Source organism: Phocoena phocoena, chromosome 7 (assembly GCF_963924675.1).
Source record: "Phocoena phocoena chromosome 7, mPhoPho1.1, whole genome shotgun sequence".
Taxonomy (NCBI): Eukaryota; Metazoa; Chordata; class Mammalia; order Artiodactyla; family Phocoenidae; genus Phocoena; species Phocoena phocoena.
In genome coordinates this window covers 114,604,543-114,626,255 of record NC_089225.1, presented here as the reverse complement: position 1 = coordinate 114,626,255, position 21,713 = coordinate 114,604,543, and the positions used below count along the sequence as shown (strand labels likewise).

At 61.9% G+C, this 21,713-nt stretch overlaps 1 protein-coding gene across 1 annotated transcript in view; it reads right to left on the bottom strand.

Moving 5' to 3' along the window:
- CROCC2 (ciliary rootlet coiled-coil, rootletin family member 2) overlaps nucleotides 1-21,713 on the bottom strand; it is an 80,944-nt gene that overhangs the window by 54,266 nt on the left and 4,965 nt on the right. The window contains 6 exon segments of the mRNA XM_065880199.1: nucleotides 2,713-2,878; nucleotides 4,340-4,446; nucleotides 6,425-6,552; nucleotides 7,478-7,628; nucleotides 19,333-19,643; nucleotides 20,594-20,654. Of these exon segments, the coding sequence (XP_065736271.1) occupies nucleotides 2,713-2,878; nucleotides 4,340-4,446; nucleotides 6,425-6,552; nucleotides 7,478-7,628; nucleotides 19,333-19,643; nucleotides 20,594-20,654 (924 nt within the window).

The window sequence follows — 21,713 nt, the reverse complement described above, 5'->3', positions numbered from 1 at the left end:
TGAATGCAAGGCTGGGCGGCCGGTATGGTAAGGGACACGCAAGCCAGGAACCAGTAAACTCAGGGGCTCGAGGGGGACTTGCCAGACAGTAACTTGAATACGCTTCCTTGACCACAGGGGCTCTGGGGACAGAGAGGAGAGCTTAAGGTCCACCCAAGGGGGCGTCTGCTCACATGTGGAGTGGTCCCCCAAGCTGCACTCCAAGTAAGGTGCGCTAGAGGTGGGCGAATCAGCACGCAAACGCGCACGTACACGGCTGCTTGCAGGGTGCTATAACGAGGTGCCGTGGACGGTGAACAAGCTCACACACACACACACACGTGCACACACACACCTGCCTGCAGGGCGCTGTAAAGAGGTGCAGTGTCCCCCACAATTCACATGTTGAAACCTAATCCCCAACGTGATGGTATTTGGAGGTGGGGCTTTCCAGTTCCACCTTCAGGACTGGTGTTAGTGTCCTTATAAAAGAGGCCCCACGAGGGTCCAGTCCCTTCTGCCATGTGAGCCTACAGCCAGGAGGTATCGTTCTGTGACCAGGAAGCGCTCTTCACCAGCCGAAGGGCCTGGCGCTTTGATCTGGGACTTCTAGGCTCCAGAGCTGTGAGAAGTAACTGTCTGCGGACAAGCCCCCAGGCTGGGGTATTTCTGCTACAGTGGCCTGGAGGGGCCAAGACAGTAAGGAAAAAATCTCCCTGTGGTTTTGGAACCACAAGTTAGCCTTGGTGCAGTTTTCAGCCTGGATTCACAAAACCTGGGTAGTTTAAAAAAAATTATAAAGCTGAAAATTTACTTCAATGTGGCCCAAAGGTTGTCAGAGCCCCTAAGAACCTGTCCTAAGCAAATGACAGTCCTTTCTGGAGCATACCACATTCATTCCAGGTTTCAAAGAATTTTGAGTCCCAAGGATAACACGCAGCTCTTAGATAAAATTTTTTTAAAAAAAACCACCAAAGACACAAGGAAACACAGCACCATGACCAAGACCTAGCAGAAACAATAGACTCACACCTTGAAGAAGTTCAGACATTAGAACGTCAGACGCAGACTACAAAATAACTGCTTCCTAATATCGTCAATGAACACACAGGAGGCTTGAAAATACCAGTTAAGAGTAAGATAGCTGGAAAATATACAGAATAAGCATCAGAATTTCTAAAGATGAGAAACACAACGTTTAGAATTCGAGCCTAACAGGCAGGTTTAAGGGCGGTTGGACACCAGAAGAGAAAACTGATGACCAGGAGGGTAGATTCGAAAAAATTATCTACCACATAGACCAGGGGGGTAGAAGGAAGGAAAGTCTGGGAGGTTAAGAAGCGTGGGAGGGAACACGGGGATGGGTAAGGTCCACGGGGCGGGAGAGGACAGGGGAGAGCGGGACGTGGGTGACACTGAAGGAGGTGACGGCTGCTTGCCAAGGACAAGGGAAGCGCGGCATCCTGACGAGTCCTCAGCAGGATAAACACAAAGAAACCTGCGCGTCTGCGGCGGGAAGCTGGCAGGAAGCTGGCAGGATGCAGTCGAGAGCGGCAGCTCACAGCGGCCACGGCAAGAGGACGACGCCCTCCGTGGCGGGCCAGCAGACAGAGGACGGAAGAGCCGCCGGCCAGCGGCCAAGGGGGAATAAAGACCCTCGATAAACCAGTGCCAAACTGGACCCGAGGCCCATCTCCAGGGCATTTGTTTCCCTAGTGGCCAAGGTGGGGGCGTGATGTGTCTCCCACGTCTCCCCAACCCCACGTGGGAGCCCGGCCATCGACGACCACCCTGTGATGACAAACGCATATTCCCTCTTGGCGTCCTGTCCCTGTGCAGGGGTGGCTGCAGCAGGAGGGGCCGCTAGGCTTCTGACCGGAACAGCTGTCCAGCAGGAGGAGCTCTGTCCACACAGTGGGGTTGGGCCTCTCACCCCGCCCGATCCGTGTGGGAAGTGCCGAGACGGCCCCTCTGAGATGCACTTGTCCGAGGGACACCTGTGCAGGGTCAGCCTGAGGCCCAGGCACCTAGCGACCAGCTCGGCCTCTGCTCCTGCCACGTCTGGGGAGAAATCCTGCCCATGGGGCCCGCGGCAGACGCTGGGAGGTCCATGGGGACATCCAGGGACGATCGGAGCAGAGGCTGCAAGCCCAGCGGGGATGTGAACAGGCAGAGGTGTGGGGTGACCCATCTCAAATATGTCCCCTACCTCAAGCTGGACGTCCTGCCCCAGTGACCAGCCCAGGATGGTCAACACAGTATCTCCCCCCAGCAAGGCTGAGGCCTGGAGCCCCGTGCCCTGACCCCGTGCCCCAGGGCTGCGGGTTTCAGAAGAGGCTGCGTGGGCCCTGCTGGGTTGGCCAGGGAGTAGGGGGCTGTGGTGCGGCCCAGGCTCCGGAGTCTGACCCCGAGTTGGGCCTGTGGAGACTCTTCTCTCTAGAGCAGCTCGGCCACACCAGAGCCAGGGCTCGGCCCTCACTCTACTTTCCAAGCCCAGCCAGGCGTCCTTCTCTCAAAGCGGGGGTCTTCCCACGCAGTGTCCCCCACCCTGCAGACTAATGTGGCCAAGCCGAGTGGGGGACATGGTGTGGCGGGAGGCCAGGGGCCTTGCCCCCAGGAGGGGCCATAGCAGAAGCCAGCTCGCCGTTTCCCTGTTCCTGCCCCCCACCCCGACCCCGGCCACGGGCACCAGACCAGGCGTGCCCCTGCCCACGGGCGAGAGCCGGGGAGCACCTCTCTCTGGGTCCAGCGCTGCCTCTCCCGCAGCTCCAGCTCAGCCCGCAGGCGGAGCACACTGCGCGTCGAACCCGCCAGCTCCTCGACCAGTGTGTCGTTGGCCTTCTTCATGTGTCCTAGCTGCTCCCGCAGGAGGGCGTTCACCTGGGAGAGGCCGGTGCTCCTGTACGGGCAGGGACGGAGCGGCGTGGCCGTGGGCGGGTGGCCTCTCCCTCCAGACGTGCTCAGACAGCCGGGCCCCGAACCTCCTGGGCCCAGACGACCTCAGCTCGACTGTGCAGCGCCCAGACTGCCCCTAAGAGGCACTGGACACCTGCAGCGGTCCTCAAATGGGGGCCGGCCTCTGGGTGCCGCCCCGGCACGCCCCCTCCCGCCCTGACTTGCTTTGCTCTCCCCACCTTACCCCCCTCCGGGCTCCCCCGGCTCTGCCACACACCTGTGGCTGGCTCCTAACTCCAGGGTGTGGGGGTGACCCCGAGACCAGCACGAGGGTTAGGGCTTGGGAGCCTGGCCGAGGGTACCAGGGCTGGGAAGGTACCCTGCCGCGCAGGGCTGGGGCAGAGGGAGTCAAGCCTGTCCCGTGGAGGGGGCGGCCCCTCCGGGACCATGGGGGTCTCTCTCCACCCAGGGGTCTGCATGTGGCTTCAGTCGGGGACCCCAAAACCTCTGGAGCCCGTACCTCCCGGCTAGCCGCGCGGCCACAGGGACTTCCTCTGCTCCTGTCTGCTCTGTGGGCATCAGCCTCCTCTTGGCTTATTTACCAACACCCTCCACCCCCCTTCTCCAAAACTGGTTTTCAAAATGCTTCTCAGCACTTTTCTTCCTTATCCAGAGTCCCTGAGGATGAACCAAGGCCGGGAAGTCTTGCACAAATGGCTTAACCTTCCCCAGGTCTGGAGACAGAGCCAGCCGTGGAGTCGAGGCTCATCCCTCCCGCTGGCCGCCCTGCAGGGAACGTGGAGAGATGCCCTTCCCTTCCGGGGCCGTGTCCCGGGGCTTGGGGCTACCTCCGGGGGGGGCTGGGGTATGACACACACTTACCAACGGTGCACAAGTGAGCCCGATCATGAAATCAGAGCGGCTTGAAGCCAAAGGGGCCCGGGAGTCAGGGCCGGAGTGTGAAGCGGACCGGGACTGAGGGGAGAACCCTCGGGCCCCCCAGGATTGGCCAGGCCAGCCGAGGGCCAGGAGCAGCTCAGGCGGCCTTCCTGGAGTTCAGGCCAGAGCCCCGGCCTCAGCAGGCGGTGGGGGCCTGGGGTGACACACGAGGGAGCAGAGGGCCAGGGAGGCCCCATGACCTGTGGGACCTGCACTCTCACCTGAGGCCCTGGGGGTGCTCCTCCTCCCCGCGCTGCTCCTCCCCCTGCTGCCCCTCCCCCTGCTGCTCTCCGTGCTCCTCCTCCCCACGCTGCCCCTCCCCCTGCTTCCCCTCCCCCTGCTGCTCCTCCCCGTGCTCCTCCTCCCCCTGCTGCTCTCCGTGCTCCTCCTCCCCGCGCTGCCCCTCCCTGTGCCGCTCCGCCCTGGAGTCACCTGGGAAGAGGTGCCAACAGCCCCGCAGCACAGTGGCGTCTGCAGTGACGGCCGAGCTCCCTGCTGCCCCACTGCCCTGCCTGCCTGGCCTCACCTCTGCTCGGCAGCCTCTAGCCGGCCGAGGGCTTCCTCCAGGTCGACGCTGTGCTTCTGCTCTGACCTCCGCAGCCGAGCCTCGGTGGCCTCCAGCTGGGCCTGCGGCTGGAGAGGGGCATTAACCCACTTGGCTGGACATTTCCAAGCCCAGCGGGCTGGGCAGCTTTGGCACAAAACCCTCCCAGGGACGGGTGAGAGGGCTCCCCTTGGGTCCCTAGTTGGGGCGGGGCCAGGCTGGGATAAGGGCTGGGGTCGAGCTGGGGTCAAGCTGGGTCTGCTAAGACGGGTCAGGCAGGCAGCCGTCCGTGCCATGGTCCTGTGCCATGTGCCCACGGCTGGCGGAGTGGGGGGCCAGGCTCTCTGGTCCGGCCACATAAGGGATAGGACGGCCGAGATGCAGAGCAGGCCTGGGGTCACCCCCATGGGAGTGAGTGAGCTTGGGGTCCCGCCCCTGCAGCTGCCCTCCTGCCTGTGCTCGACCCTCCGTCTGCTCCCAGCCCCTCATCCAGCGGGTGGGTGGGTACCACACCCCCAGTAAGTGGGCCTGGCAGGGAGGGGAGCCCCCCAAATTGGGCCAGGCGGCCCCTGAGCCTGCTGGAGCCTGAGCAGATGGGGACCCGGGGCTCTGAGGGGAAAAGGCAGTGCTGGGGGCCCCGACCCGAGGAGGCCGGCTGGCGGGGGGCTGAGGCAGGTATGTCAGGAGAGCTGAAGGGCACCCTTGTGGCACAACATGGGGCCTGAGTACAGGGAGGTGAGTGGCCCCCGCAGCTACCAGTGGGATTGGAGAGGAGGGGCCGGGGGTCCAGCCGAGCCGAGGGGCCTGCGCGGGGGCTGGGAGTCTAGCCGGGATGGAGGCGCCCACGGAACAGTCACGCGGCCCCCTGCTACCACCATCCGCCCCGCCCATCTGCTTGGGGGAACCTGGGGAGGCTGGGCCCCTCTATGGCCCTCACAAGGGGTGCTGAGCCGCCTGCCGGAGCGGGCACACGCCTGTGAGCTCACTGACTCACGAGGTTTCCTAATCGGCGGCAGGATTTCTGCGGCTTCTATTCCCATAGGGCCTCTAGTTCCCAACATCTCCCCACCCTGTGCTAGGAAGATCCCCGCCCCGCCCCCGCCTGCGCAGGGCCCAGGGTGGGTGGGAGACATCGTGCCCGCCGGGGATGAGGAGGGCCTTCCCAGTCCTGCCCGGGGGTGGGGCTGGTGATGAGAACAGGTGTGACAATTCGGGGTGGGGGCAGGGAGCCCCTCCCTCTGTGGGGCTGGTGACGCCGCCTATCCCAGGAAGCCCTCGGAACCCTGGAGGAGACGAGGCTGACCCAGGGCCCTCGGGCGTTCGGCACTGGTCACTGGTCATGCCGGAGAAAGACCTGAGTCAGGTCTCAGTCCCAGCAATGGCCGTGTGGCCCTGGACAACTCGGACTAGCTCTGAGCCTGTTTTCTCATCTGGAAAGTGGAGTCATCTGCCCTGCCACGTAGACCAGGGGGACTCTGAAGACACAGGGGCTCCCAGTGTGCCACCCTGTGGGCCGGGCACCCCAGCCCAGTCCTGCCTCAGAGGCCATCATGTCTTACAGTGGCAGACATGGGACAGAGGCTCTGACCTAGCAAGTTTCGTCACCTTTCTGCCTCGGTTTTCCCATCTGTCCACCAGGAGGCCCTCCCAGCCCCGCTGGTCGTGAGCAAATGGCCTCTTGCCGCAGCCAGTCACCCTGGAGGGCCCCGCGCTGCCCAGGGCACTGAGGACAGAGGCCCAGGGGCTCCATCTGCCCGCGGCCGTCGGGGGTGGGGGTGGGGGCGGGGGCGGGGCCAGGGGTCAGGAATGCCCCAGCCGCCCCAGGGCTTCTGGCAGGTGGGGCACAAGTCAGTGCTTAAGCTGGGGGGGAGTCCTGGGGGACCCCGGGGCCGGGGAGCCCCGGGCACCTGTCCCGCTCTCACCGGTCCCCTCCAGCCTCAGCTTCTCTAGCCACCGCCCAGGGTCCGGCCGTGCCATGGCTGACCACTGTCATTCCACGTCCTGAGACGCGCTGACGGATCCACCGGTCACCCCGGGCCCGGCTGCCACGCGTCCCTGCACGCTCACCCGCTCGCTGACTGCGTGGTACCTGCCGGCCAGCTCATCCCGCTCGGCCCCCGCCTGGGCCAGCAGCTCCTCCAGCCGGGACAGCTCCTCCTGCGCGTGGGCCGAGGCGGCTGGCGGCTCCCGCAGCGCTGCAGGCGCAGCAGCAGGTCAGCCTGTGGCCAGGCCAGCCCCCAGCCCGGCTCCCTGTCCCACCGCCGGTCTGCCGATCTGCCGGGGCTGACCCCGGGGACCCCGATCTGGGGCCGCACCTCAGCGGCGGGCCTCCCTTCCTCTCCTGTCGTGGGCATCACGTTTCAGCCCGGTACAGACCCACGCCCAGTGCGAGCCCCAAACCAGTTAGAGTGGAGTGTGCGGGGTGGCCTGGACGCTGGGGATCCCACACCCCCGTCAGGCAGTGAGAACTGCTGACTCAGGGTAACCAGATCTCACCCCCAAGTAGTAAGTTGCTGTTCTAACCACACAGTGGGCTTTCTTTCTCCTTAACACATGCAGTGAGGTCCCCAGTTCCTCTAGGAGGCTGGAGAGCCCCTTATTTCAGAAAGGGGTCTCGGGACCCCCGCACGAGGGGGTCGGGGCACACTCTGGGGCCAGGCTGCCCTACTGGCTGGGTGGCCTCGGTGCAGGGACCCAGCCGTGCACGCAGCCGTGACAGACAGTGAGAGCGCACCGCGAGGGGGCCCGGGGGCTGGGGGAGCACAGCTCTTGGGGGGAGGGGCTGCTTAGAATTCACGCTTCCTGAGTGTCAACCTTTAGGATTTCATCATCTAATGAAAAATGAACATACATTAAATCAAGACTGGTGGGCACAAATGTGTGACAAACCAACACAGGGCTAGGTGGGCATGGTCCCTGTGGCCTAGTGGTGAGCGCGCCGTGGGGATGGGCTTCTGACCCCCGGGGACGATGCCGTGGGAAGGTGTGGTTCTCGTCCTAGCACAGGGGAGGATGATGGGCCGGGAGGGGCCGGCCCCGTCAGGGGACAGTGAGGGGCTTGGCTCCCTGAAGCTGGACTCTGACTGACGGCTCTGCAGCCCCCCTGGTGGCCCCCCTCACCTTGGGGCGGCTCCTCGCCCAGGCTGCCAGCCACAATCTCACGGATGCGGGCAGGCAGGGGGATGGGTGAGGCCCGCCAGCCTCCCCCATGCACGGTCAGCGCCCGGTCTTCTCTGCTGGCCATGGGGCTCAGGACGGTGTCCTCCAGCCTCTGAAAAACACGCGCTCGGAGATGACTGGGGCTGGCAGGTCCCCGGACAGCTGCCACAGCCCCACGTGAACCCACTGGAGTTAGTGGGCGCTGCCACGGGGCTCCCATACGGTGGCAAAGTGCGCTGGAGAGGACTGGGCGAGGTCACCAAGGCCTGTGCCTTGGTTTCCCCACCTTTCAAGGTGGGAGGGCGCCCTGCCCATCCTGGCGCTGCTCTGAGCACAGGTGAGGAAAGAAGAGCTGGTCCGGAGAGCTCCGAGCCTAGGGCACCACCTTGTCCCACCCTTCAGCACTGCTCCACCTCTGCGGGGGCTGCACTGACCGTCGTGGTGGACCTCTCCGGGGACGCTGGGAGGCAGGCTCCTGCCTCTGGCCCTCCTGGAGCAGGCAGCCTCCCAGTTTTCACAGTGGGGTTGGCAGGGAGGGGTCTGAACCCCACCCAGCAGGCCCAGAGCCCCACGGCAGGAGGGGCTGACAACAGCAGAGGGACAACTGGTAGAAGGTCCACCCACACACCCCCCTTTAGGACAAGGCCAGCCATGTGGGGCCTCCCCGTCCACTGGGAGGGGCACGCTGGAGGGGCACGCGTAGGCCCTGGGCCAGGGCAGGGTGGGAGCCGAGGGAGGGGCAGTGGGTGGATCGTGGGGACGGCCCTCCTTCCTAGCCGCCTAGAACAGCTGACCGTCTGTGGCAGAGGTCCAAATAGCCCCAGACGTGGGTAGGAGACCCTGGGTCTTGGGTACCCAGAGACTGGTCTTGGGGTCTTGGGCTCCAGTTGGCACTTTGCCTCGGCCCTGGGCACTCTTGGCTCCATGATGATGGCACAGCCGGGGGAGGGCCTGGGCTGCCCTCCAGAGCTCAGGGCCGGGGTGGGGCCTTTGTTGCCAGGTCTATTGTGGTGCTGACTGTGGGGGAACTTGTGAACGCTGCAGGCCGAGGCAGCCACTTCTAAACCAGCATGAACATCTGGACATGAGAGGGCAGCGAGGCAAGATGGCCCAGCACTCAGGACAGTCCATAGCTGCCCACCGGCCCTGCTGCGTTTGCGATATGAGTTGTGAGGCAGTGAGTGAAATAGTAGAGGGTAACCAGACGCTTCCCAGGGGAACTGGAGATGGATGTTCCCTCCAGTGACTCTCTAGGGCGACAAACCAGGGTCCTCCCATCACCCCCGAAGGTCCCAGACTTCTCAAACTTATCACCATGTGCCCAGCCCCTCCCCACCCCTGGCTTCCCAAGACCCCCCACCCCGAGACTCCCCAGATCTCCCTCCCATCCCAGGCCCCTGGTGAGTGACCACCGCACAGCCTCCTACCTGCCTGTCCTCCTCTGGTCCCCCCAGCTCTCCCTGAAGACCCTCTCGAGGCCTAGACCCCTCCACCTGGCTCTGACCCTCAGGCCTGGGCCGGTAGGGATGGAGGGCTTCCTGGGTGCACCCCTGCTCCCCCCACCCCACTGCCCTGGTACAATCTCAGCCCGTCCCCTTTTCCTGAGACCCCAGCCTGGTCTCTTCCGCTCACGTCTGCCTGGACACGAGGCCTGCCCCTCCGTCAGCGCCAGAGTGGCCAGGGCCACCCCGAGACCCGGGCTCTTGCATGACACCTGGTGAAGTCACATCCCCATCCCAACAGGAGCTCCGTGCTGGGCAGACACTGAGCAAACTCTCGGGACTGAATTCCACTGCCCCCCACGGGGAGTGAGAACCCTGGCTCTGGTCCACCTGGACCCCAGTCCTCCTTCACCTGCGTGTAGGAATTTGAGTCCCCTGGGAGGTCTTGGGAGGCACCTTGACTACACTCCCCCTAGCCGACCCCCCTTCAGCATGACTTTGGGTGAGCAGCCTCCCTTGAGGGAAGGGGAGGAGGTGACTGCTGCCCCCTTTGGGCAGAGCCCGGAAGGGGGAGCCAAGACCACCAAGGCCCCTCCTGTCCTCCGGGGAGGACAGGCCGCGGGCAGGGGCTCAGCCATCGTCCGCCCTGAACCCCCTTTGCACTCAGGGAAACCGAGGCCCAAGGGGGAGGCGAGAGCCACCTGAGGCCCGCGGGACTGTCAAGTCCAGGAAGGCCCCTGCCCCTCCGCCCTCCACACCACCCTCCCCGCCCCGCCCCGGGCGTCCGCGGCGCCACCCACTAACGGGAAAGCAGCAGCGGCACAAACTTGACTCATTCCTAACATTTACAGAGGGTCACTTATTAGCCGAGACGTCCCAAGAGGAGCTGGGCGCGTAATGGGTTCCAGCTGCAGCTGGGTGCCTGCGATGGGCTGTGGCCCAGCTGGAGCCGAGGGAGGCAGCAGGGTCGGCACGGTGGGGGTGCGCGGAGGCCCTGGGGCTGCCCCCTCCCACCCCGCCCCACCTCCTGCCCCCCACTCCCCCCCAGTAACGGGGGGCAGGGAGGGGCCCGGAGTGGGAGGGGCCTTCACCCAGGGCAGGTCACTGGGCCTGCACCAACCTCTGGCCTTGGGGCTTGGTTCCCTCCACGGCCGCTCGGGACCCCGCGATGCCACCTGCAGCCCTGTGGGTCGGGTTTTCAGCCCAGCTTTGGCGGGGGTGTGCTGTCTGCCTGTGACCGGGCAGTGCACTGGGAGACTTCTAGAAGCCCCCCTCCCCCCCTCGCAGTCTCAGCTGGTCAGAGGGGACACCAGAGCTGGGCATCAGCTCCCCAAGAGACCTCAGACTCACAGTTGAGCCTGACCATGTCCCCTCCTCCTTTCTGTCCCCAGCGTCCTCCTCCCCATCAGCTCAACCAGCTTCTAAGGACCTCAGGGAGGTCACAGCCCCTGCGTGACACCCCCAGTGAGCCCTAGAGGGGGGCCTGTGTGTGCGGCCCAGTGGGGTGGCCATCCCCTCCTTCCTTGCCGCCGCCCTCGCCGTGTGGCCGTGTGGATGGGGAGGGTCTCCGCTCCGAGGACCCTGGGCTCCCCTCTGGGAGAGGTGGGCTGGGGCCCCTGCTCTGCCACTGCCGGTGCACTGCCTGACCCCAGGCATGCCACCTGCTGTCCCGAGCCGTGTGTTCTCATCTTTGAAAATGGGGCGTCCCAGGGACCCGGGGGCTGCAGCTCTGGGGACCCCGCTCTAACCCCGCAGGTGAGGACATGAGGCGGCTGGGAAGGGCGGGTGGACCTGTAAGACAGAAACGGAAACCACACGGAGCAATCTCACTCTCTCCCTCACTGGTGACCAGCGTCGGACCCCCGAGTGGTCCCTCTGAATCCGCAGGCTGCTCAGGCACAGGTCCCCAGGGAGAGGAGCCCAGCGACTTCTGGAAGGAAGATGAGGCTGCCCCATACCCAGAGCCCAGTGAGGGAGACCCCTGGGTGGCCCGGGGTGGGTCCAGATGAGCCCCGTGGCAAGGCAGGGAGGGGCGCCAGAAGCCCCGTTTAAAGTCACCCTGCGACAGCGGGTGTCCAGCAGGGGACCTCAACTCAGCCAGCAGTGTGAGCGAGTCAGAATCCTGGGCCCCTCGGCAGAGTCGGGGGGTGCCCCCCCGCCCCGCCCCGCCAGCAGCCTGGGTCTGGGGTGGCGGAACTCCAACAGTGCCACCGTGTGGCCGCAAGGGGCGCTGCAGGAGCTGTGCCTGCCCGGCGCTCGAGGAGGGAGGCTGGGGCTCCTGGGGGCGGCGGGAAGGCAGAGGCTCCCTTGCTCATGGAGATGTGAGAAGGGCGTCACCTCTCAAGGTTTCCCAGCACCCGTTTTACATCTGTCATCTAGGCTGGAAGGGAGGCTCAGGGTCTTGCACTCACAGGTGGCAGTGTTAGGCCTGGGCCCCCGCCCGTGGGCCCCCAGCACCTTCCCAGTCTGAGATCAGGACTCCGCAGGCACGCTGGCCTTGGGTCCCCTCCCTGAAGGCAGAGGAACGGGGGGCGGCCCAACCCTCGCTTCCTCCTCCGCCTCTGCCCCTCAGACCCTCCCCAGCATTCCCGCAGGGCCCCAGGCACCCCAGGGCCAGGCTTTGGCCCTCGCCAGGCGCGGGCACAGCTTGAAGAACACATCTGAGGACAGGGCCTCCAGCCAAGTCCAGCCACCGGACGTCTGCTTGCCATCCTTCCGTGGCTTGGCCGGCTGCAGAGAGGGCCCTGGGCCTGGGTGGCCGCCTGCCAGGCTCCATTTCCTTAGGAAAAATAGCTTCTCTGTGCCTGGGGTAACCCGTGGCCCCCACCATGCTGTATCTCAGCGCCGCCCAGTTTCAGATCTCTGTGCATCCTTTGACCACTCTGGGGCCCTGGGCATCACCCCAGGAGCCGGGTCAGGCTTCTGTGGGTGGTAGTTTGGGCCTCAACTAACAATAAAGGGGCGATCTGGGCCAGGCATGAAAGCAGGCACTGGGGGTGGGGGGACAATTTCTCGTTCATCCCTGCGTCCCCACCCCGGCACCATCAGCGCTTGGCACGCAAGCAGGCTCAGACACAGGTCACTACCAGAGGGACCGAAAACCAAGTCCAAGGTATGAATCACCAGCTGCAAAATGACTCATGTCAAGGGATGACAGAAGGCAGCATCCTGTCCGTCTTGTTTGCTACTGTGTCCTCTGTGCCCACACAGACTTCCGGGAGGAGGTGGCCGTCGAGTTGGACCTTGAAGGATAAATAAGAGTCCAGCAGCCAGAGGGGACAGAGGTCAGGCATCCAGGTGGAGGGACCAGAGGAGGAGAGGCAGCGGGGTGGGTGTCCAGTCTGTGCGGGGCTGGGGAGTAGGGTGCACGGGAGCCACGAGGCGGGAGAGGTAACTGAAGGCCTTCAACATCCCCGTGAGGATGGTGGCGCCCTGTCTTCACTTCTGAACGAGGAAGGGAGACATGTCCCATCTGATTAGCAGTGACCCTGGCTGCCGTCCACACAAGGCTTGGGCACACCCTGGCACACTCAAACCATCCCGGCTCCTGTCCCGAGGGTGGGCCCTCACTCACCCAGGCTCTGGGGAGCCCCCCAGACCACCTGTCTCACCCTCGTACAGATGGGGACCCTGAGGCAGACAGTCAGTGGCAGGGCCAGCTCCAGAACCTGAACACCACAGTGCCGTCCTTTCTGCTCAGGGGCAGCTGCGACTTCATGACTGTGCCAGCCCTCCCGGGCGTCCCGACGGCACCTCCTCCCTCCCCCCGGCGCCCCTCCCTTCCCCCCTCCCCCTCAGACCTCCCCACTTTGGAACCTTAAACCATAAACACCTCTACAAAACCCGTGGGTGGAGAAGGTGTGTGTGGGGAGAGGGGAGGATGCAGGACACCGAGGACCCAGGGAGCCAGCACTCCCTTCGCAGTTACTAGAACAGCCAGGTAGACTGTGAAGCCCCTACTCCCGAAGACGTCAGAGAGCCATGGAAGCAGTGGGGGAGATGGACCGACACTCAGGGAGAGGTGAGTGGCAGGGCGTCCTGGGCTGGGGTGGGTGCTCTGAGTTTGCAAGATCAGCGACAGAGTCTGGGAACGGAGCGACCCTCAGAACAGAGCCGGTTTCTCAGCTACGATCATTTGAAAAGTGGTAACAGCTTCCCAACCCATCAAATACCCAGGAGCCAAAGTGATAACAAAGTACGTGCAGGGCCGCTCCGTTGAGAGCTACGATGAGTGAGATGAGCAAAAACGTACATGGAAGAATGGAGGACAGTATTGTAAAGCCGTCAGTCCTCCTCAAATGAATCTGCAGATTCAGCGAAATCCCAATCCAAATCCCAGCAGGGCTCTTAGTCTGTAGAAATGAACACACGGATTCCAAAATCCTTATGACAGAGTCAAAAGTACGTAGGGAATCGTGAAGAAAGCTTATGCTCAGACGGAACGACACGTCACAGGTCCACAGGGACGAAGACAGGGTAGCGTCGGTATGAGGACCGGCTGAGCAGCGGAAGAGGCCGCGGACTCTGGAAGTACGTACGCACACACGCACACGCTGACACACGTGTGCAGACGCGCGCACACTGGTGAGTGACAGAGGTGCACGGTGCAGTGGGGAGATGATGGGACGTTCAGTCTGGGGCAAGGCCCACTGGCTTTTCGTACGGAAGGAAACGCGTGGTGGTCTCTACCTCACACCATACACAGAGGTCAATTCCCAGTGGATTGTAGATTTAACTGTGAAAGTAACACAATGAAGCTTTTAAGAGAAAACAGAGAAGAACCTCTTAGTGGCCTTGGAGTAGGCAAAGTGTGTTTCTTAAATAGCACACAAGCAGCAGTAACCTAGGGTGGGAAATGGACAGATTGTGCCAGGTTACAGTTACAAACCGTTCCTCAAAGCACCATTACAGGGGTGAAAAGGCCACCCACGGGAGGTATTTGCAATACACGTATTTAATACAGGACTTGTTTCCAGATTAGGCCATCAAATTGAGATCAGTAATAAGAAGAGAAGGCACGACCCCAAGAGCAAAACGGGCACATGGTAGAGCAGACGCTTCACAAAGGAAGATGTCTGGAGGGCCAGTAAACACAAGGAAGTGTGCTCAGTTTCATTAGTCATCGGGTAAACGGTAATTAAAACCATAAAGCAATACCACTGTACATTCCCCATAATGGCCGAATAGGAAAATGACAGGAAATGCCAAGTGCTGGCGAGGATGTGTAGCGGCCAGCCCCTCACACGCTGTAAATCCATACAGCTATTTTGGAAATCTGTCGGCAGTATTCACTGAAGCTGGATGTATGCGAACCTGTGACCCAGCACTCCTATGGCTGGGTGTGCACCCAACAGAAACATATACATACGGCCCCCAAAGATATGGAGCAGAATGCTCGTGGCGGCGCTGTTCATGAAACCACTCAAGCGGCCATTAGCTCCAAAGCGAACACATTTTAGAAGCGTGGCATATTCACACGCTGGAATGCACAGCAAACTACAGCGGCGTGCCGCATTCCGGTGAATCTCGCAAACGTGGTGTAGTACAAAGAGTGTGTGTGTTTACACACACACGTATACGGCTCCATTTCTCTAAAGTCCCCAAATGGGCAAGACTACTGTATGTTGGGGGAGGGCGCTCCTGGCGTTCTGAGAATGTTCTGCTGGGGCGGGCGCCAGCCGCATGACGGGCTCAGTTAAGCTGCATGCTTAGGATGTCTGCACGCTTTTGTATGCATGCAAGGGCCAGTTTCTAGAATATGGGGCTCTGCTCTCATCCCCACACTCTGTGTACAATGACTTTCCATCCATTCTCCAACCTACCACGTGTCCACCACTCCCACCCACCCACTCAACCAGCTGCCACCATCTGTATGACAGTCTCTTCCCCTACCCACCCGAACGTCCCTTTATTCCCCCGTCCGCTGATCCTGAGCTCGGCAGACTCTATCTGTAGGCTAAATCCGGGCCCGCCGCTTGTTCATAAGTAAAGCTTTCTTGGAAAATAACCACATCCATCTGCTCACACACTGTCTGTGACTCCCTTCATGCTCCAGTGTCAGAGCTGAATAGTTGCTACAGAAACTTTATGATTTGCAAAGCCTAAAGTATCAGTCGTCTGGCCCCTCCAGAAAGTTTGCCAGCCTCTGCTTTAATCCATGTATCTACTCATCCCACCCCCCCATCCCACCCCATCCCATCCTATCCCATCCCACCCACCCCACCTCATCCCATACCATCTTCTCTCTTGCACTAAGGACATTGCTCCAGCAATCCTTCCTTATTGCTTACGTATCAGTTATTTTCCTCTCTATCAGACCATTCTTGTCGACACGAACTGTCATAGTTTATCCTCGCCTTAAAAAGATGTGTTGCCCCTATGTGTCCCACGAGGTACCCTTGTGGTCAGTGTCACCCATGACCCCCGCGCTGTTGATGCCGTGGTCCACCGTCTCCTCTGTGCTTGACCTACTAGCAGCACTTTGTGCTGTGCTGACCGTCGTCCCTCCTCCCTGGAACTCTCTGCTTGCGAGGTTTCCAGACGTGGCCCTCTCCCAGTCACTCTCACCTCCTTGGCCACCCCGTCTCGGTCCCCTTGGCCGGTTCCTTCTCGCCTCGCCCATCTTTAGGTGTGGGTGTGCGCCCGCTCCTTTTCCTGGGTACAGTCTCCCCTTGGGATCTCACCCAGTGACCCACATGCCAACGGCCCCGGACGTCTAGTTCCAGCACGGAGCTCTTCCCTGGAACCAGATCCAGGCGTCCGTTTGCCCCCCGACTGCCTCTGTGCAGATGCTCATCAGCGTTGCCACCTTACGACGCTCAGAGCAGAACCTCTGCACACAGGATGGTTAAACCAGATGTAAAGAAAGACTTGAAAATCTCTGTATGTTTGAAAACTAAGGTATTTATACCTTTAGGTAACCCAGGGATAAAATAAGAAGCCACAGTGGAAATTAGAAAACAGTTTGAACTGGGTAATAATGAAACTTATTATATCAGAATTTATGGGACGCAGCTAAAGCCTTGTTTAGGAGGAAATGCATACATTAAAGAAGAAAGTGGGAATGTGAAATGATGCCACCACTGTGGAGAACAGTATGGAGGTTTCTCAAATTAAACAGGGGATTACCATAGGATCCAGCAATCCCACTTCCAGGTGCACACCCAAAAGAAGTGAAAGCAGGGGTTTGAACAGGTATTTGCAGTACCATTAACAACAGCCAGAGGTGGAAACAACCCAACGATCCATGAACACATGAATGGATTAACAAAATGGGGCCCACCCGTACGGTGGAATATTATTCAGCCTTAGAAAGGAAGGACCTTCTGACACAGGCTACAACATGGGTGACCCTTTAGGACACAATACTAAGTGAAATAAGCCAGACACGAAAAGGCAAGTATCGTATGATTCCACTCATATGAGGTCCCTAGAGGAGTCAGATTCATAGAGATAGAAAGTAGGGTGGTGGGTGCCAGGGCTGGGGGAGGGGGAGGGAAGGGGGAGGGGAGGGGAAGGGGAGGGGAGGGGAAGGGGGAGGGGAGGGGGAGGGGAGGGGCGGGGGAGGAGAGGGGAGGGGAGGGGGAGGGGAGGGGAGGGGAAGGGGAGGGGAGGGGAGGGGAGGGAAGGGGAGGGGAGGGGAAGGAAGGGGATGGGGGGAGGGGAGGGGAAGGGAGGGGAGGGGAGAGGGGGAGGGGAGGGGGAGGGGAGGGGCGGGGGAGGAGAGGGGAGGGGAGGGGGAGGGGAGGGGAGGGGAAGGGGAGGGGAGGGGAGGGGAGGGGAGGGGAGGGAAGGGGAGGGGAGGGGAGGGGAGGAGAGGGGAGGGGAGGGGAGGGGAGGGGGAGGGGAGGGGAGGGGAGGGGAAAGGGAGGGGAGGGGAGGGGGGAGGGGAGGGGAGGGGAGGGGGGAGGGGAGGGGAGAAGGGGAGGGGAGGGGAGGGGGGAGGGGAGGGAAGGGGGAGTTCGTGTTTAGCAGGGGCAGAGTTTCAGTTGGGGATGATGAAGAGAGTTCTGGAGTTGGATGGTGGTTCTTGCTGCGCGACGTGAATGTACTTAACGCCATTGAGCTGTACACTTAAAACTGATGAAAACGGTAAATTTTATGTATATATAATTTACCACAATTTTTTAAGTAAAAATATTTTTTTAAACAAAGAAGGCTGCAAATCAATGAGCTAAGCACGCATCTCAAAAAATTAGAACCCCAGCCCAAAGAACTGAAAAGCAAAGGAGTAAAAAGTATATAAATCAATGAACTGGAAGACAAAATACCGTACAGAGGATCCACAATGACCAGTATCAGCAACGAAAAAGGAGGCGTCAGTTCGGGGTGACCAACTCATTGCACCCTGCCAGGGACTTCCTCAGATTGGGTCCTGGGTGGCCCCTGGGTCTCAAGCCCCTCAACACTCAGGGGCAGGTGGTTACCTGCTTCAGAGCCTCAGACTTCAAGAAGACAGTAAGAGGATATTGGGAACAGCCTTGGGCAGTAAATTTGAAAATTTATATATAATAGACAAGTTCTTAGAAAAATACCGTTAATCAAAACCTAACCCAAAAGAAAGAGTCTGAAAATTCCTGAAGCTTCTAGAGGAACTGGGCCCAGAATTACAGATCTTCCTGCCCATCGGCCTCCTCCACCGCCTCTGCGTCTAGACCCTCAGAGAATCCAGCTCTGAGGGTGGGCCGGGGCCGGGGTTGACAGGACAGCAGCTCCGGCTGCAGCAAGTGGGGTGTCAGGAGCTCCTCTGGGCAGGGGAGCGCATTCAGGTCTGGTTCCACAGGAGCCCCCGTCCTCAAGCCATGCCTTGCGCGGACTCCTCGGTTTCCCCATCTGTAGCTGGAGGGGCTGGAGGATCCCCCCTCCTCCCCCTCCGGACAGGCCTATCTGGGCATCTTGAGGCGCCTGCCTGCCTGCTCAGCCCTGGAGTAAATGCACCACGATCTCCATCACCGTGATGAAGACAACAGGTGTTGGCTTGGTGGGCAGAGCCGACCTCGGCCAGGGCTCCCCGTGGCTTTCAGATGACGCTTTCCCACAGGCAGCGGGAGCTGGGGGGCAGCCACTTTTGCCAAGCACCAATGCCCACTGCCGGATGTCGGCACCATCCTGTGTTTCTCCCTCAAACCAGCCCGTAACCATAGCAACTTGCTTCGACTCTCGAGCCTCTATTTTCCTGGAACCCAAAGGGGTGGTAGAATCCTCACAGGTTGATTGGGGACCTGGCTTGGAAACTGGCGTGCAAGTGGCCCTCCCTCCCCTGACCCCCCACTGGCCCTCATGGTCACCGGCACCCAGGGCCTCGCAGAGCTGGACCTCACGGGAGCTGGACAGAGAAAGTCACCCCACCCAGGGCCATCTCGTCAGCCTTGCTGGCTGCATCACCTGATTCAAATATCCTGCCCCGGTCGTGTTCTGTCCTGTGTGGGCACCTGTGTGCGCGCGCGCACGTGTGGCGGCTCAGCCTTGTTGTTTAATCACGGGGACAACTGTGGGCAATGACTCTTCTGCGGTGACCTGTCTGCACAGGGCCACGTCGCCCCCCATCACGCAGCGCACTGCTGAGAGTCTAATAACTGGGTTAATAAACAACTCTGAGTCAGCTGGTTCCCAGGGGTTCACTGGGATCCCTGAGGGGTGAATCAGGGTGGGGACTGTCTGGCTGTGATGGCCGGCGGGGGGCACTTAAGGGAGTGGGGTGGCAGGGCCGGGCAGGGGCTGGGAGTAGGGAGTGAAGAGGAGGGGGCGTGGGGTAATTCCCAGTCGTTATCGGTGTCGCTGTTGTTTTTGTTATGCAGGTGGGTGCTATGAAGGTAAACCGAACCAGCACTTCTGGAGCTCACAGACTAGACACTGGGCACGGACCACCCCCATGGGCGCACGCCTCTCCAGGGGAGCCCCCGCTGATTCCCACACTTGGCCCCAAGGCAGTAGTGAACTAGACCCCAGAAGGTCGGGGTGGGAGGGTCCTCCATGCCCCACCCCTAGTTTGCAAGCCGCAAGCCTGAGGCCCAGAGAGGGGGGCTGATAGCCCGAGCCCACACAGCACGGAGCAGGGAGGCTGGCCCTGGGGCTCAGGCCCCCGGCCCCCAGTTCAGTCTCTCCCCAGGCTCCTGTCCCGAGCAGAGTCTGCACCTGTGTGCACCTGTGTGGGTATGTGTGCACCCGTGTGTAAGGTGCCTGTGTGTGGGTATGTGTGCACCTGTGTGTGTGTGTAAAGTGTGTGCGTGCGTGCTCATGCTGACCACGTGAACACGTGGAAAGTGCCCCTTGGAGCCGGGGAGGTGTGGCCTCTCTGTGCAGGGTCCTTTCCCTCCCAAGGTGCCCTTGGGGCCTGCTCCCAGGAGGGTGCCGGATCGCAGCCACACCACTGACCTGGATCACAGCGTCCAGCCCCAGCCGGGACCGCTCGGCAGAGTCCCCGTTGCCCGGCTCGCTGGAGGCGGAACTCATCGTGGGCTGGGGCACAGGACCCAAGGGAAAGCAGGGACTCTGCTGCCAGTGAGTTTCCTCCTGGGACCCTGGCCGGGCCAGGACCTCCTTCTGTGCACCGACCCCGCACCTGGGCAGCACCTGGCTCCTCTGTCCTGGGTGCCCAGCTGCCCTCTCTGGGTTGGCGGGACAGCGTGGCTGACTGAGCCCATAGGCGTTGCTGCGGCAACCGTGACGCTGAGGGCTGGTTTTCCCTGGAAACAGGAGTGCACGCCCCGTTGCCATGGGGACTAGGGAACGCTGTTGTCCAGAAGCTGTTCCCCAGGAGACCTGGAGAGGCCCTGGGTGAAGCTCTCCACCTGAGCGACCACACCCGGGCGACTGGCCTCCCACCCAGGGCCCCAGCCCTGCAGGGAAGGGCCCTCGGCCCTCCACTGAGCAGTCGCCCCAGGAGGAGTTGTGTGCTCGGTGGCCACACACCAGGTAGAGGAGGCGTGCAGACCACGGGTCCTTCCTGATTGAGAATCGTAAACTGTGACTCTTTTCCGAGCATTTGCAAAGGAGCTTGAGTTCGGTAGTGCAATGCCGTGTAACAGGTGTGCAGACCGAGCCTGCGGAGGGGAGGTCACCTGCCCCAGGACCAGAGCAGACCCCCGTCTTCCTCACCTGCCCTCGGATGCGCCTCTGGAACCTGACTTCCTTCTGGAGCCCGTCAGGTGACCTGCCCCGTGGCTCGTGTGCTTCATACTTCACTTCCCCTCACCTGAACATCCCCGGAACCACACAGACCACGGGCAGCAGCTGACCCGTTGCGGGTGGTGATGGGAGAGGTGAAGGGGGGACCGGGGCTGTCCCTGCAGGCCCAGAGCTCTGTGCTCCCCAGCCCGGGCCTCTGCAGTGAGTCTGGCTCCCCAGTGTTCCCTCCCCTCAGGGGATCCTCCTTCAAATCTGGACCTTTCCCAGCCGGGCTAATGCCGACAGGAGTCCCTCTTGGAAACGGGCAGCCTCTGGAGGTGGGCCCTGCAGCGGGAGTGACAGCCCCTCTAATGAAAGGAGGCCAGTTCGGGGCCCTGGGGGCGGGGGATGGTCCCCAGACTCCCAGAGACCTGGGCTCTTCTGAGGCAGCTCGGGAGATAGAGGTGGCCTGCCGGGCAAGGCCAGAAGGGGCCAGCAGTGAGGGTGGACACTTAGTGGGTCAGCATACCTGTCCCCAGGGCTGCCAGGGGCGAGGCTGACGGGGTCCAGGCCACTTCCTCAGAGCCGAACTGTACAACGGTGGTGCGTTGCTTAAAGGAAGCTCTCCCCGAGAAACGCGTGCCCTCTGTCTCCTCCTGGTGACCTCAGGCTGCCCCCACCCCCTCCCCACCACCCGTGAGGATAGCCACGAGCGTGCCCTACGCAGGGACAGGACGGGCTCTTGGCCAGACACAGCCCCGCTGGGCATTCGGGCTGCCGCGGGGCTCACTGGACAGTTCTGGGGGACGGGGGACAAGGCCATCCTCTGAGCACGGCCCCTCTGGGTTAGTGGTGACTTCTGGCTTCCAAAGGTACCAAGCAGAGGCCTAGGTTCTGACCGCCATGGCTGGGGCACCAGCCTGGCACCCACGGCTGCCTCTAGCTCCTGGAGCCCTGGACCCCTGTGGGCCCCAAGGACTGAGCACCTGGGGAGCTGGGCTCGGGGGCTGGGAGAGTGCGACCCTGCCCTCTGGGGAGAGTTCCTACCTGGGGGCCTCAAAGTGGGGTTCTCGGACAGTGGGGGGATGAGAGGCTGCAGAGGTCGGTGTGACCACCTGTGAAGGTCCCTCAGACGAGTCCAAATAAGACCTGCTGGCCGGACGCGAGGGAAGTTGGTGCCCCTCTGGTGGGTGGGGTTGTCCAGCCTGTACCCCACCCCCCCAACCCGGACACCCGCCTCGGCCTGTTCTGCCCCCTTGAACATTCGAGGCTGAGCAGAGCAGCCCTGTGCCCTCTGGCCTTACCCTCACCCACCCCAGCACCCTCTCCTCCAAGACCCCTTCTCTGGCCCCCATGCCCCCGACCCCCTAGGCTCACACGGACCCCCTACGCACCACCCAGGGCTTCACGGCCCGGCATCCGTGCTCGCGGCTTCTCGTCCTGGGCCATCAGTGGGCCGGAGAGCCCTCAGGGAAGGGCTCAGCCCTGGGCCTAGGCACAGCCCCCGGGGAAGGCTCTGGAATGAGAGAGGGTGTGATGGAGAAGCTCACCATATGGGGGGCCCCAGTGGAATGGGCCTGCGGGCAGCGTGGGCTCAGGGAGGACAGCGGCTGTCCTGACCCCCTCCTCATGGGCTCTGCTGGCCGGCG